This window comes from Xyrauchen texanus, chromosome 36, assembly GCF_025860055.1.
Source record: "Xyrauchen texanus isolate HMW12.3.18 chromosome 36, RBS_HiC_50CHRs, whole genome shotgun sequence".
NCBI lineage: Eukaryota > Metazoa > Chordata > Actinopteri > Cypriniformes > Catostomidae > Xyrauchen > Xyrauchen texanus.
The window spans coordinates 3,729,333-3,746,894 of record NC_068311.1 but is presented as its reverse complement, the minus strand read 5'-3'; the positions used below and the strand labels follow the sequence as shown (position 1 = coordinate 3,746,894).

The 17,562-nt window shown below is 40.7% G+C and overlaps 1 protein-coding gene across 1 annotated transcript; it reads left to right on the top strand.

The window, feature by feature from the left end:
* The first annotated feature begins 5,208 nt into the window (after positions 1 to 5,208).
* On the top strand, positions 5,209 to 16,101 carry LOC127629593 (tyrosinase-like). The gene is made up of 5 exons (XM_052106705.1): positions 5,209 to 6,039; positions 13,242 to 13,458; positions 14,612 to 14,759; positions 14,976 to 15,157; positions 15,863 to 16,101. Exons 1-5 carry the CDS (start codon positions 5,209 to 5,211, stop codon positions 16,099 to 16,101), a joined length of 1,617 nt encoding a protein of 538 aa, XP_051962665.1.
* The last annotated feature ends 1,461 nt before the right edge of the window (positions 16,102 to 17,562 follow it).

Here is a 17,562-nt window from a genome sequence, read left to right as displayed (position 1 = left end):
CAAATACACACGACGAAACCCATAAAAATGATTATAAATCAACATATTCGATGACGTTTTAAAATAACATTGACATAACCTCTGTTGCCATAGAAACACTGATGATATGTGAAACGCTGTTACCAATTAATGATGGCGATAAGGGACACAGTGATCTCACTCCCACTATTTCTCGCCTGGCTCTGCCTGCAACACTTTTATTTCATTTTAATTATGTCATTTCTTCCTCTTAAATAGTGGTGGCGGGCGCTAGTTAATATCAGGTCTGGGGCAAGCTGTCACATGTGTTAAACATGTTTTCATTCTATGTGAATTTCCCTAAAAAGCCTCTTTAGGCTATTTTCACGACAGGAGGTCTGTAGTAAGCTCTGGTGACCTTCTGTGTTTATTCTCTATGAGTTAGGGCTGTAGATGGAAGAGAAAGAGAGGGAGGAAATCATTCAAAGGAAATGAATGAAAGTTAACTCTATTCAGTGAGTATCTTGGCTTTTGTCCAGATAGCTAAAGTTAATCTCACACTGCCCTCTGTAGGATACTTAATGTATGAATTAAACTCAAATTTTGGTGTTATTCTTCGACCACTTGTTATTTGAGTGTATCTTTTTTCATGGGTGGAACACAAAAGGAGATATCAGGCAGATTGACAGCCTCAGTCACCATTCACTTTCAATGCAGGGAATAAAGATGCAATGAAAGTGAATGGTGACTGAGGCTAACATACACTGAAAAGGTTACTTGTGATCTACACAACAAAATTCAATTTCTCCTCTAAACTTTTTTCTTTGCTTTTAATCAATACAACTCTCTAAAATGTGCTTTGCATACAAACATTTGACATTAAGTGTGAATTTAAATTTTTGAGCAAGATAAGAAAAGGGGGGAGACTTACTAGTGTTTAATGATGTTATTTTGGGATGAAGAACTGATTCTGTTACACTGGGCTACCATTGTGCTGAAGAGTACATCTTTGCTTGTGATGAGGATGGGTACACAAATGCTAAGCTGTGTGATGCTTTGCTTAGCATTTAGCATGCTAATGTGTGCTATTGCTAGCTAAAAGATACCTAACTAGCATAACTTTAAAACATGAATCAGTAACATGATACAAACATAATAATACAATAAAATAAAAATATATATATATATTTTCTCCCCAATTTGGAATGCCCAATTCTCAATGTGTTCCATGTCCTCGTGGTGGTGTAGTGACTCTCAGTTGCCTCCGTGTCTGAGATCATCAATCCATGCATCTTATCACGTGATTTGTTGTGCACGTTACCGCGGAGACCTAGCGCGTGTGGAGGTTTCACGCTATTCTCTGCGGCATCCACGCACAACTCACCCCACCGAGATCATAACTACTAAATATTCATTCATTTTCAGGATTTTAACCCTTTAAATGCCCGTTTGTTTATATAATGGAGTGGTGGTGGCGTAGTGGACTAAAGCACATAACTGGTAATCAGAAGGTCGCTGGTTCGATCCCCACAGCCACCATCATTGTGTCCTTGAGTAAGGCACTTAACTCCAGGTTGCTCCGGGGGGATTGTCCCTGTAATAAGTGCACTGTAAGTCACTTTGGATAAAAGTGTCTGCCAAATGCATAAATGTAAATGTAAATAATGCCACTGTTTTTTAAACACACACATACACACAAATTTCTCAATACACACATACAAAACACACTCTGACATTCACACCAACACACTCACACAATTTTAACTGCATCATTTATTCAACTGGCCTGCAGCGCTCTATAATACAGCAAACAGAAAATAGGAAAAAAGTATGTATTTGCTCCATAGGCTAAACATGAGAAAAATGGCGCCATCTGGTGGAAAATATAAAACATTCAAATTTGAAGCCAGGGGTCCAGAATAAAGGCATAATATCATAGAATTCATGATTTTATGATTTAATGGCACTGGGATCAAATATTGCAGTTTTAATGGGGACATTTTTGTCCTGAAGTGTAACTATTTTGTGTACACAGTGTATTATAGATGTGTTTTTGGAACTGAGGTTGAAATATCAAAATTCCCCCAAAAATAAGGCCTTAAAACATCCACGTCGCAAATAAGCCCCACCTAGTGGTTACATGGTAGAAACATTAATATGACTATAAATGTCTATAAAATAGCACTTAAATAGACCAATCATATATCAAATGAAAGCTCTCATTCTCCAAAATGGGACTGTACAGTTTATTTTGTTTCACTAATAACACAGTTTAAAAGACTTTCAAAAGAATCACAAAGTGAAATATGATATTTGTAAGGCATCAAATACAAACATCTCATTTATGCCCCAATAACTGCAGCTATAAGCCCCAAATAGCTACAAACTTTATATATGATTTTACCTTAGGCAGTTCTCTAATAAAATGAGCCATTGTTTACTTGGCTGTGAGCTTGCTTGTGTGAATAATCCAGTGTAATGTCTTAAATGTCCAGAACAAAATGTGCATACTGGACAAATCATCAGAAATATATGTTATTGACTATTAATAATAGAATGTTTTACATCATCGTAAAGGGGAGGAGCTCGGCTTTCTAATGACACCTAGATTGAGCCACCTAGTCAATGAACCAGCACATCTTTTAAGGCTAAAATGCATTATAGCGCCATCTACATTTCAGATTGGCATTTTGTGATGGATGGAGGAAGACACACAGGAAGAAGTCATTTTTCCAGCTCTTGATGCCATATAGTGGAATAAAATAAGACTATTTGGAGGGAGATGGGGTGAACAGAACCAGAATTACATGCTTACAAAGTTAAGGACAACAACAAATTATATGCAAATAAATATGAATATTATTATTTTGAATATTTATAAATAATATTATTCTGTAAACAATTAGACCAATTTTTGGCGGTCCACAGTATGTGTAAATGGTGAGCTTTTAAATTTGAGTGTGAAAAAATATGTTGATGTAACTTACTTGACACTTAAGTCACGCTTAAAATGTATTTATGTCTTTACAAAAAAGGGGGCCTGGGTAGCTCAGCGATTATTGACGCTGACTAGCACCCCTGGAGTCATGAGTTCAAATCCAGGGCGTGCTGAGTGACTCCAGCCAGGTCTCCTTAGCAACCAAATCGGCCTGGTTGCTAGGGAGGGTAGAGTCACATGGGGTAACCTCCTCGTGGTCCCTATAATGCGGTTCTCGCTCTCGGTGGGGCGTGTGGCGAGTTGTGCATGGATGCCGCGGAGAATAGCGTGAAGCCTCCACATGCTACGTCTCCACGGTAACGCACTCGACAAGCCACGTGATAAGATGCGCGGATTGACGGTCTCAGACGTGGAGGAAACTGAGATTCGTCCTCCGCCACCCGGATTGAGGCGAGTCATCTAACCATTAACTGTCATCATATGGAAAAAAGATACAATTAAAGTGAATAGTGACTGAGACTGTCAGTCCCTAACATTCTACCAAGCATCTTCTTGTCATGTGGGTTTGGAATGATATGACTGAGTAACCAATGACTGAATTTTCATTTTTGGTTGCTTGAAAAATGTGCATGTGCCATATTATTTTTAAATAAATGCCATTTGCTTTGATTTTATGATTTTACAATGATCATAATTTTTTTAAGTGAAATGCACAAAATATTTGATTTTGTAATAAACCCTGGTGTAGAGAGTGAGAGAGACCCCACAGCTGTAGTAATCCTGTGACGCCCATTCAAGTGCTGTGGAATGGATTTTCGGGACCTTGTGCCCACTATGCCAACATGTGATGAGCTTATGATTCCCAAACAGCACATGACACCCACATATGACACACATATAAGCCAATAGGGCATATCACTCAAAGTACCAAAGTAATATCATAGTAGTACCATGTAAATGGTGATTATTCAGTCCATCTGATACCATCATCTTACCATGAGATCTTTTACAAAATAGAAATCTTGAATTCTATGAATCTCAATCTGCATTTATATAAAAGTACTGAATGGACGTGATCATTTTAAGGTTTTGCCTTGAAGAAAATGAGAATAAATAAACAAATAAATAATAGCCCACTTTTCAATGTTTTGGTGTCAATACATATCTTAAAAAAAATGCAGAATTCGTGCAAAGCATTACAGAGCGATGTTTCATCTGTCAGTTCAAAGGTCAACGTTACTAACTCTGTTGACTTGGCTGATTTGTGTTGGTTAAAATGATCAATTGGAAGAAAATAGTTTCTTTCTGCTTTCTCTCCAAACTGTAAATGAAATTATCTCACGCTTCACTCAAGCGCATGCATTCAACAGAGTCTCGAGACAGAACTCGAGCGGGATTCAGCGATAAGATCCCAAGCATGTGATACAACTGAGTGTGTCTGTTTGTGTGTGTGAGTGTGTGTGTGTCTGTGTTATTGTGTGTGTGTGTGAGATTGTGTGAGAGTGTTTGTGTGTGAGTGTATGTGTGTGAGTGTCTGTGTTATTGTGTGTGTGTCTGTGTGTGTGTGTGTGTGAGTGTCTGTGTTATTGTGTGTGTGTGTGTGTGTGTGTGTGTGTGTGTGTGTGTGTGTGTGTGTCTGTGCCTGTGTGATGTGTGTGTGTGTCTGTGCCTGTGTGATTGTGTGTGTGTGTGTGTGAGTGTGTCAGTGTGTGTGTCTGTGTGTGTGTGTCTGTGTGAGTGAGTGTGTGTGTGTGTGTGTGATTATGTGTGTGTGCGTGCGTGTGTGGGGGGGTGCGTGTGTATGAGTGAGTGTGTGTGCGTGTGTGTGTGTGTGAGTGAGTGCGTGTGTGTGTGAGCGTGTATTTATCACTTTGTGGGGACCAAATGTCCCCATAAGGATAGTAAAACCCGAAATTTTTGACCTTGGGACATTTTTTCGGTCCCCATGAGGAAAACAGCTTATAAATCATACTAAATTATGTTTTTGGAAAATGTAAAAATGCAGAAAGTTTTCTGTGAGGGTTAGGTTTAGGGGTAGGGTTAGGTTTAGGGGATAGAATATAAAGTTTGTACAGTATAAAAACCATTATGTCTATGGAAAGTCCCCATAAAACATGGAAACACTACATGTGTGTGTGAGTGCGTGTGTATGAGTGAGTGTGTGTGTCTGTGTGTGCGTAAGTGTGTAAGTGTGTGTGTAAGGGATGGAGAAAGGGTAGGTCGCAGTTCGTAAAGAGAGAGAGGGAGTGCTGGATAAAGTTGTCCCAACTCTTCATAAAGTGAAGAGTTCCCAAATCTTTAGATAGCTCATCATGAGGCCGCTGTCTGTCTCTCTGCTCTTTTTCGTCATTCAGTTTTTGAGTCTGTCTCTCCAGCAGTTTCCTCGGCCATGCACCACTCCAGAGGTCCTGCAGAGCAAGCAGTGCTGTCCGGTGTGGCCTCGTGACGGATCGGTGTGCGGGGTGAGCTCGGGTCGAGGCTTCTGCCAGGATGTCACGGTGTCCGACCTTCCCCACGGGCCGCAGTACCCCCACACCGGCGCGGACGACCGGGAACGGTGGCCTCTGGTGTTTTACAACCGAACCTGCCAGTGCGCCGGTAACTACATGGGCTTCCACTGTGGCGAGTGCAAGTTCGGTTACTTCGGAGACAACTGCGGGGAACGGCGAGAATCCGTGCGCAGGAACATCTTCCAGCTGTCGGTAACAGAGAGGCAGCGGTTCATCTCGTACCTGAACCTCGCCAAGACCAGCATCAGCCCCGACTACGTCATCTCGACGGGCACGTACGCGCAGATGAACAACGGCACGAGCCCCATGTTCGCGGACATCAGCGTGTACGACCTGTTCGTGTGGATGCACTACTACGTGTCCCGTAACGCGCTGCTCGGGGGTCCCGGTAACGTGTGGGTTGACATCGACTTTGCGCACAAATCGGCGGCTTTTCTGCCCTGGCATCGCGTGTACCTGCTGTTCTGGGAGCATGAGATCCGCAAACTGACCGGAGACTTTAACTTCGCCATCCCGTACTGGGACTGGCGTGACGCGCAGGACTGTCAGGTGTGCACTGATGATCTGATGGGCGCGCGCAGCCCCCTGAACATGCGTCTCATCAGCCCATCCTCGGTCTTCTCCTCGTGGAAGGTAAATAACTTGGATTTCAAGTAGCTATGTCTTGTGGAACAAACTTTAAACAAATATCCCGGGTCCAATACAAGTTAAGCTCAATCAAACGTAATTGTACATAATGTTTATTACCTAAAAAATAAAATTGCGCTTATGTATAAAAGCAGTTACAGTGAGGCACTTACAATGGAAGTCTATGGGGCCAGTCCATTAAGACTCAAATATATACTGTTTCAAATATCTAACCACAAGATGTAAACATTATACATGTTAGCACGATTTTATTGTGATAAAATGGCTTACAAACCTTCATTGTGTAAAGTTATATTTAATAATTAAATTATTATATTTAATTACAACAAAGTTGTAATATTGTATTTAACTTTACTAAGCATATAGCACACTAAAATAATGTTAACACGTATAATGTTTACATCTTGTAGCTATACTTTTAAAACAGTGTGTATGCTAATGTTTACTGGACTTCAAATGACATTAAGTGATTAATGAAAACTATTTATGCATTATTTTTGAAAATGTATCAAGTCCCTAAAACATTTGCACACTACTCTATATACAGTGAGGAAAATAAGTATTTGAACACCCTGCTATTTTGCAAGTTCTCCCACTTAGAAATCATGGAGGGGTCTGAAATTGTCATCGTAGGTGCATGTCCACTGTGAGAGACATAATCTAAAAAAAAAAATCCAGAAATCACAATGTATGATTTTTTAACTATTTATTTGTATGATACAGCTGCAAATAAGTATTTGAACACCTGAGAAAATCAATGTTAATATTTGGTACAGTAGCCTTTGTTTGCAATTACAGAGGTCAAACGTTTCCTGTAGTTTTTCACCAGGTTTGCACACACTGCAGGAGGGATTTTGGCCCACTCCTCCACACAGATCTTCTCTAGATCAGTCAGGTTTCTGGGCTGTCGCTGAGAAACACGGAGTTTGAGCTCCCTCCAAAGATTCTCTATTGGGTTTAGGTCTGGAGACTGGCTAGGCCACGCCAGAACCTTGATATGCTTCTTACAGAGCCACTCCTTGGTTATCCTGGCTGTGTGCTTCGGGTCATTGTCATGTTGGAAGACCCAGCCTCGACCCATCTTCAATGCTCTAACTGAGGGAAGGAGGTTGTTCCCCAAAATCTCGCAATACATGGCCCCGGTCATCCTCTCCTTAATACAGTGCAGTCGCCCTGTCCCATGTGCAGAAAAACACCCCCAAAGCATGATGCTACCACCCCCATGCTTCACAGTAGGGATGGTGTTCTTGGGATGGTACTCATCATTCTTCTTCCTCCAAACACGGTTAGTGGAATTATGACCGAAAAGTTCTATTTTGGTCTCATCTGACCACATGACTTTCTCCCATGACTCCTCTGGATCATCCAAATGGTCATTGGCAAACTTAAGACGGGCCTTGACATGTGCTGGTTTAAGCAGGGGAACCTTCCGTGCCATGCATGATTTCAAACCATGGCGTCTTAGTGTATTACCAACAGTAACCTTGGAAGCGGTGGTCCCAGCTCTTTTCAGTTCATTGACCAGCTCCTCCCCTGTAGTTCTGGGCTGATTTCTCACCTTTCTTAGGATCATTGAGACCCCACGAGGTGAGATCTTGCATGGAGCCCCAGTCCGAGGGAGATTGACAGTCATGTTTAGCTTCTTCCATTTTCTAATGTTTGCTCCAACAGTGGACCTTTTTTCACCAAGCTGCTTGGCAATTTCCCCGTAGCCCTTTCCAGCCTTGTGGAGGTGTACAATTTTGTCTCTAGTGTCTTTGGACAGCTCTTTGGTCTTGGCCATGTTAGTAGTTGGATTCTTACTGATTGTATGGGGTGGACAGGTGTCTTTATGCAGCTAACGGCCTCAAACAGGTGCATCTAATTTAGGATAATAAATGGAGTGGAGGTGGACATTTTAAAGGCAGACTAACAGGTCTTTGAGGGTCAGAATTCTAGCTGATAGACAGGTGTTCAAATACTTATTTGCAGCTGTATCATACAAATAAATAGTTAAAAAATCATACATTGTGATTTCTGGATTTTTTTTTTTAGATTATGTCTCTCACAGTGGACATGCACCTACGATGACAATTTCAGACCCCTCCATGATTTCCAAGTGGGAGAACTTGCAAAATAGCAGGGTGTTCAAATACTTATTTTCCTCACTGTATATATACCTTGGTGGCCAAAAGTTTGGACTAATATACAGATTCTGCTCTTATGGAAAGAAATTGGTGGCCTTCAACTGATCACAACGTATAGTCGGGACATTAATAACGTGAAAAATTACTATTACAATTTGAAAACAATGTTCAGAACTTCTTAAAGTACTTCAAAGAGTTCTCTTCCTCCACGTGCAGCAATGACGGCTTTGCAGATCCTTGCCATTCTAGCTGTCAGTTTGTCCTGAGGTGACCTTTCACCCCACACTTCCTGTAGCACTTACTGTAGAAGTGACTATCTTGTCTGGCACTTACATTTACATTTATGCATTTGGCAGATGCTTTTATCCAAAGCGACTTACAGAGCCCTTATTACAGGGACAATCCACCCCGGAGCAACCTGGAGTTAAGTGCCTTGCTCAAGGACACAATGGTGGTGGCTGTGGGGATCGAACCAGCAACCTTCTGATGACCACTTCTCATGCACCTTATGGCTCTTAAACACTACACGACTTTCAAAGATGTCGTATCGTGGTACTGTTCATATTCCACATCTGTCTGTCTTGTCATTGAAGTCGTAGCGTTTTCAAATTACACGACGAATCCGCAATAGGGGTGAACATACTATAAGACTTTTCACTCTTGACGAATCCCCGACAACTCTGCCTGGACTCCAAATTACGTTTCACAACAGATTACACACGAGAAGCGATACGAGATATGAAAACAAATCCATGATCATATGTTATGCATTTCAGAATTTGATGTGTATGATTTTAATCGCCTCAAGGCATCAGATATTTTATTGGTTACAAATGAAAAAGTACCTGCTAATGTAAAATCGACCTATTTGCTTACCTGACTGTCCAAGAGAATAGGCAATTTCTCTCCAACTCTTCTCTTTCTCCACCCGGTCGTGGGACAGTTCAGATGAAACATCAAATAGGTGCTGGTGCTCGTGCCAATGTTCCTCTAATTTTTCCTCCATTTCTTCGGTCCAACGAGACTTTCTTGATACCGTAGCCATGCCATGAAGGACTCCTCCCACTGAAACTTCCCGTGCCCCGTTTCTTGCTCTCTCATTGGCTGTAGGTCAACGCTGCAGTTGTATTCAGTCAAAACACATTTCACATTGCGTGATTTTGAATCGCAGACAGGTCCAGATATTTAACATTCTAGATATCTCGCTGACATCGGTGACACGTCGGCGATTCTCTCAAATCGTGTCTTTGATAATTCATACATTGCGATCGTCGCTCACGGTAGGGAGCTCTGTTTTGCCCTCAATTTCAGGCTTTTATCGGCAATCTCCACAAAACTGTAGGCGAGTGAAAATTGGGCCTAAAATCGTGTAGTGTAAACTCGGCATTACAGTCTAGCTGATCCCACAAAATCTCAATGGGGTTTAGATCCGTAACACTCTTTTCCAATTATCTGTTGTCCAATGTCTGTGTTTCTTTGCCCACTTTAACCTTTTCTCTTTGTTTTTCCGTTTCAAAAGTGGCTTTTTCTTTACAATTCTTCCCATAAGGCCTGAATGATCCAAGATGGCGGCGCGGTAGCACGCAGCGGCCACTCCGGATCCAAAATGGTGCTATTTTTGTCACTTAGCCCGACTTATACGGCACATGGACATTGGAGCAACCGGTGTTCGTGTCTACCACTGCCAGACACTGTTAAAATATAAGATTCATGCAACAACCAAGCTGCATGATGATCTGCAGGAGTTGATACGCGTACTCGGCTTGCTACGGAGAACAGGCCTCCAGTTCTCGGCATCGCCTGATGACGGTGCCCGGGGGATTGGACGTTGTAAGCGATGTGCGAGGAAGCGAAAGTGCGGCAAGGGGGCGGGGGGTCCATGCTAGGCTAAAAACAAACCCTAGCCGGCCGACACTCCCATCTATCCTGCTCTCAAATGTTTGCTCCACAAAGCCCTGCAGAGGATAGTGAGGACAGCTGAGAAGATCATCGGGGTCTCTCTCCATCAAAGACATTTACAAAAAACACTGCATCTGCAAAGCAACAAGCATACACCCCTCACACAAACTCTTCACCCTCCTCCCGTCTGGCAAGAGGTACCGAAGCATTCGGGCCCTCACGGCCAGACTGTGTAACAGCTTCTTCCCCCAAGCCATCAGACTCCTCAATACTCAGAGACTGGACTGACACACACACACAAACACACACACACACACAAACACACGTGTCCTGAGTTGCACTTTAATTATTGTAGCTTTATAACTGGCTGCTACCTCAATAACTGCTATGTGCATAGAACACTATCTCATAGTATGTTTACATTTGGCATTTTTAGAAACTGTCATCTACTGTGTACTGGTTGGCGCTGCACTGTCTCTCACTGTGCCTATTGTCCTGTTAATTTTTAGTAATTTATTGTACTGCCCCGTATGTTTTGCACACGTTTGCACGTGCACTTTATATAGGTATGTTATTTAGTCTGTGTAGTCTCATGTGGTTCTGTGTTTGCACTATGTTGTTTTATGTAGCACCATGGTCCTGGAGGAACGTTGTCTCTTTTCACCGTGTATGTACTAACTGTATATGGTTGAATGACAATAAAAACCACTTGACTTGATTTGACTTGACCCCCGAGTCTTCTCTTTACTGTTGTACATGAAACTGTGTTGAGCGGGTAGAATTCAATGAAGCTGTCAGCGGAGGACATGTGAGGCATCGATTTCTCAAACTAGAGACTCTGATGTACTTCTCCTCTTGTTTAGTTGCACATCTGGTCTTCCACATCTCTTTCTGTCCTTGTTAGAGCCAGATGTCCTTTGTCTTTGAAGACTGTAGTGTACTGTAGTGTAAGCCTTCATTCCTCAAAGCAATGATTGTCTGATGAGTTTCTAGCGAAAGCTGATTCTTTTTTGACATTTATGTCCTAATATTGACCTTAAGACATGCCAGTCTATTGCATACTGTGGCAACTCAAAAACAAACACAAAGACAATGTTAAGCTTCGTTAAATGAACCAAATAGCTTTCAGAAGTGTTTGATATAATGGCAAGTGATTTTCTAGTACCACATTAGCATGATTACTCAAGGATAAGGTGTTGGAGTGATGGCTGCTGGACATGGGGCCTGTCTAGATTTGATCAAAAATGACATTTTTCAAATGGTGATGGAGATGTTTTTTACATTAGCAATGTCCTGACTGTATTTTGTGATCAGTTTAATGCCACTTTAGTGAATTAAAGTGCCAATTTTCTTCAGAAACAGCTAAATCTGTGCATTATTCCAAATTTCTGGCCCCCAGTGTAAATATATGTATATCTTTAAAATGTAACTACAAATTTCCACCAACTTCTTTAAATGGTAAATGGTCTGCACTTATATAGTGCCTTTTCTTAACCTTAGAGGTTCAAAACAAATTGTGAACATATTATAAATTGAAAATAAATGGGAAGCATTTTGTTAAAATGAGTGAGTATGTTCTTTTAAAACTTAGTAAACAAAATGTGTAAGTATTTTTTATTTTGACATTAAACTAATTTGATACTTTTGCAAAGTTACGCGTATTTAAGTAAATCTAATGCAGAATCGATACATAAATAATACAAATCCTAAATCCTCTCTCTACATTTCAATGTTTGGTGACTTTTGAAAGTTTCTCTCAATTAAAAGAGCTCATTAGCAGTCTTGTTTTGGGCATGTGACTGGGATTTGGTCTAGAGTATTTCATTAGCTTAATCCAGGATCACACATCTAGTGCACTGAGCTCATAGCCGGGGGAAGTAGGGGTGCTGAGGGTGCTGAGGGTACCCCCTGTTGGCGTTCCAACCCACCCTGCGAAGTGCTGTCAAGAGTACCAAATCTTTACCAAAATGTGAGGAGAAAAAATAATACTGAAAGAAATTAACAGTGCACTAACAATGTTTTCAAATACTCGCCGCATGAGCTGATCACCAATCACCTGTCTAAAATGATTAACACCACCATATCTTCTAAAACGATAATGCAAGCTAATGCTATATAGCCTTTAAATGCTATTTCAGGAGCGCAGGTTTTCACAAGGACAGTTTTCATAGCCTATATTATATATTTTATTATCATTAATCTAAATCTGTTCGTTGAAATGTTTCAGTGAATTTGTATACATTTTTTTACATTTATTTATAACTGGTTAAAGTTTTTTATATTTAACGGACACATTTTTTTTTATAGTGGTTTAAGAGCTCTATTGGTATTATAGTGCAAGTTTGAGTTTACAGTATGTCTCCAACACAGCCCCGCCCCGACCTCCCTTAAGCAGTTCTGATGTCACACATTCCTTTAAGAATGGAGCAGTGACTTGACACACCCATGCACTCATAAAGCTGTGATTGTTTGATGTAGCCTTGAGCAAATAACACTACTGACCTGAAGTGAGATCTCGGTCTCCTAAACCCCCATTAACTTCAGCACTGACATGCATCTCTGAGCCACAAGGCATGCTTTTGATTTCGTAAACCCCTCTCTGAAAGGCATTTTGAGACACTAGTGTCTTGGATTTGGCTTCTTTTTTCTTTTAATTTGACATGCCCAATTCCTAATGCGCTCTAAGTCCTAGTGGTGGCGTAGTGACTCGCCTCAATCCGTGTGGCGGAGGATGAATTTCAAGTTGCCTCCGCGTCTGAGACCGTCAATCTGCACATCTTATCACGTGGCTTGTTGAGAGCATTACCGTGGAGACGTAGTGTGTGTCGAGGCTTCACGCTATTCTCCGCGGCATCCACGCACAACTTACCACTTGCCCCCACTGAGAGCGAGAACCACGAGGAGGTTACCCCATGTGACTCTACCCATCCTAGCACACGGGCCAATTTGATTGCTTATGAGACCTGGCTGGAGTCACTCATCACGCCCTGGATTCGAACTCAAGAACCTCAACTCAAGGTGTGGTAGTCAACATCAATAATCGCTGAGCTTCCCAGACCCCCCTTGGATTTGGGTTTTAACACAATCCGTGCATTGGGCTATGTATCGATGCGTTTTCCAACCATACTGTATGTACTGATGAATTCTCACACACCTGTGCAGGTGATCTGTTCACAGCCCGATGACTACAACAATCGTGAGGTGCTGTGTGACGGATCGCCAGAGGGGCCGTTATTGCGAAACCCCGGTAACCATGACCACAACCGCCTCCAACGGCTACCCACCTCCACAGACATGGAGTCAGTGCTGAGCCTAACACAGTATGAGACAGGGTCGATGGACCAACGGGCCAACCTGAGCTTCCGGAATGCTCTGGAAGGTAACCCAACATAGCGTTTACATTGGTTAGGTTTGAAACAGCTCAAATATGTAAGAATGTTCATTTCGTAAGAATTATTGTATGAATGCAGTACCATCATTTCAGATTACTGGTTGACCAATATGGGTTTTTCAATGGCTGATTAATATTACATTGACATTTATATATGTATCATACAATTATTATATCAGAAAAAACTATATCTTTGGCTATAAAGAATTGTTCACCCAAGAATTAAAATTATGTGATTGTGACACTCTTTAACCCTGTTTTTAAAGATTTTCTGGTCTTCTGTAATTAAAGGCTTATGACATTATATACCTCAGGGTCTAAATCAAACTGCATTTGTTTTGTTCCCAATCATGTCACCTGTAACTGAGTAAAATCTTGTGTTGAAACAACAAAGCAATAAAAAGTTATACCATAGTAATTAGTTTCATTCTGTGCCATTTGAGTCATCATTGAGTCTGTGCCATGTACTTGGTGCCATCTCCTGGTGGCCATATGCAATTAGAGTGATGGATCACATGACTCTGCACAAATATGGAGGACTATCACCACTGGTTGGAGCAATCTGAACAGAAATTAGTTTTAGCGTTCCATGACACCACGGCATTTCCGATGACGTCACCTGATCCAGGAAAGCTAACGTGTTTGTTGCCAGCTAGCCAGATGCTGTGTGCACATTGTATGGGTTATCTAATGATCTCTGCATCCAATTACTTTGTGTGTGGGCTCATTTTAAAGATAATCACCAAGCAATGGTGTGTGAATTTTTATGTTGATGTTATTGTTGTTTTTTCTTCCTGAAGTTATAAGTGAAAACGCAGCATATAAGCCTTACCTTACCGTCAAAGACACATTCTTAGCTATTACGCGCTAAAAAATAGGCTGGTTGTATTCTACTCTTTAAAGGCTTTCCAACAACATATGACACATGGTTATTTGATGAGTTGGCTGTTTTTACCTATTACAATAACATGAAAAATCTCCTTTTGTGTTACGTCATACCAGTTTGTAATGACAATGACTGGATATAATGACTTCATTTTTATTTTTTTTGGCAAATTATTCAGCAACACTTTCAAAGAAGCCCATATATATAATGCATTGTAAAGTTATTACAAAGTCACCTGTGTGTTTGTGGTTGCAGGTTTTGCGGATCCAGAGACGGGATTGGCGTTAATGGGTCAAAGCAGGATGCACAACTCCTTACATGTCTTTATGAACGGATCCATGTCTTCAGTGCAGGGATCCGCCAACGACCCCATTTTCCTACTACATCACACATTTATCGACAGGTAGGTAATTCATCCACATTTCTTTTCACATCATTAAGGTAGAAACACTTGAAGAAGGCGCACATCTCTTATTGTTATTAACATCTTTTGCAGTTTTTTCCTTGCCAAGTGAACTGACTTGACTTTAGGGACTCAATGTTGAAGTCATGTTTGTTGTAAGAGATGAGTTATCATTTCTTGATTGCGTTGTGTCTCAGTTGTATTTGTTTGTTTCAGTATTTTTGAGCAGTGGCTGAGGAGACATCAGCCTCCCCGGACACATTACCCAACAGCCAATGCTCCAATCGGACACAACGACGGATATTTTATGGTCCCCTTCCTCCCTCTGTACAGAAACGGAGATTATTTTCTGTCCTCCAAAGCTCTGGGATATGAATATGTATATTTACTAGATCCGAGTGAGTTGTTTTATTTGACATTTTTAATATAGTGTTTATTTATGTTTTATTAGTTTATAGTTTTAGTATGCCACTTTATGTCTGACCGTGAAATTGTTCAGGGCCATTTAGTATTTTCAAGCAGGGTTCGAAAGTGTACAATTTTCAAAATATTCAAATTATGTTAATTTATGCTCATTTTCTTCTCTTTTGGAAAATGTCATGAAAGTGTATTTAAGTTTAGCTTTTTTTCCTATGCCGTTTCACAAATATAGCCAAAAGACGTAAACAACATGCATGGTAACATGGGGCGTTTTCCAAACTGCATTTTTGCACCCTTCAAGGCACTTTAAGAAAGGGACGCCACTCGAAGGGTCGTTCCAAACAAAAGTAAGAAAGTTAATTTTGTTATAAAGGGCACTGTGAAAAGACTTTTAGTGATGGCTACATTCAAACCGTAAAGTCATGCTCCCTTCAGAGTGCCCAGATCAAGAGCTCTGTCCTTCTTAGTGAGTAGGGTATAGTGATGATCACTTTCCATTGGAATTCACCCATGATTTTAGTGTTATAAAACTGCTTGCAGGGTTTACGGCTGTTAGGTGTCATGACAGCAAAGCCACAAATGCGGTCTCTTGAGCTTAACCCGTTTTGACCACAGAACCTTTCTTTAACATAAATCTCTCATCTTGATCTGTGTGATCTCATCGTGCACGTTCTCTCTCTCAGGTCAGCGGTTTGTGCAGGAGTTTTTGACTCCCTATCTAGAGCATGTGCAGCAGATCTGGCATTGGCTGTTGGGAGCAGGAATTCTGGGAGCGCTCGTGGCAGGAATTATTGCAACAATTATCACAGTGGCCTGTCGTAAAAGCCAGAGGAGGCAAAAGGTGTCAGCATATGGAGAGAGACAACCACTACTGAACAGCAGTGAAGAAGAAGGCTCAGCTTCATATCAAACAACACTTTGAACCAAACACACACACATATCTCACACACACACCCACCCCCAACAGACACACACACACACACACACACACACCCAACAGACAGACACACACACACACACCCCCAACAGACACACGCACACACACACCCAACAGACACACCCCCAACAGACACACACACACACACACACACACCCCACACACACACCACACATCTCACACACATCGACATTGTCATGACAATTAAAGGTACAGTTCAACCAAAAATGAAAATCCTCTCATCATTTACTCACTCTCATGCCATCCCAGAGGTGTATGACTTTCTTTAATCTGCTGAACACAAATTAAGCTTTTTAGAATATTTCAGTTCTGCAGGTGATGGTGACCAGAACTTTGAAGCTCCAAAAAGCACATAAAGGCAGCATTAAAGTATCCATTCAACTCCAGTGGTTTGATGTCTTCTGAATCCATCCATCCATCGTCAACCGCTTATCCTGTGTACAGGGTCGCGGGGGGCTGGAGCCTATCCCAGCTAACATTGGGCGAAAGGCGGGAGACACCCTGGACAGGTCGCCAGTCCATCGCAGGGCCACACATAGACAGACATACACTCACACTCACCTCATGTCTTCTGAATGATAAGAGAATTTTCATTTTTGGGTAAACAATTCCTTTAAGCAACCCTCCTGTAAAACAGTTATGAAACTAATATATTTAATTAAATACAGTTTTTATTTTTTTACATTACAGCAGAGAACATGTAGGGATATATATATATATATATATATATACACACACACACACACACCCGCATACAAACAGTACTGGGCAAGTATTTTAGGCACTTTGCATAGTGAGAATGTCTTCAAAAATAATGAAACAAAGTCCAGTAAACATAAAAAAAAGTTTTTCTTGTTTGTTGGCAGACATCTGTTGCAGCAGGGCTCCCTGTTCTTCTATTCTAATCTTTTCTTATTTGCAAAATTAATGTTTGGGAGTCTAACTTTTATATTTCCTATTGACACACTAAAGCTGAAGATATAAATAATCATATTAAGACAAATGCTTTTGTGAAACATCTTATGCGCCAAAGACTTTTGCACAGTACTGTATATATATATATATATAAATAATTTCATTTAATGGACTGAAGTATCCCAAAATCAAATATTTAATTAAATTCAGTACAATGAATACGTTGTTTATAGCAAATGTATTGTACTATTCAAATATTTTTATTTTTTTGTATTACACCAGTAAACATTGGAAGACATTTTTGTTTTTACAAAACTTTAAATTTTTACAAAAGTGTCACAAAAATAATGGCACAATGTAAAACATCTTCATATATCTTCTGTAATACATTTATTTTATAATATATATTCTTATATATGGATCCTGATATATATATATATATATATATATGTATATATATATATATACATATACACTCACCTAAAGGATTATTAGGAACACCTGTTCAAT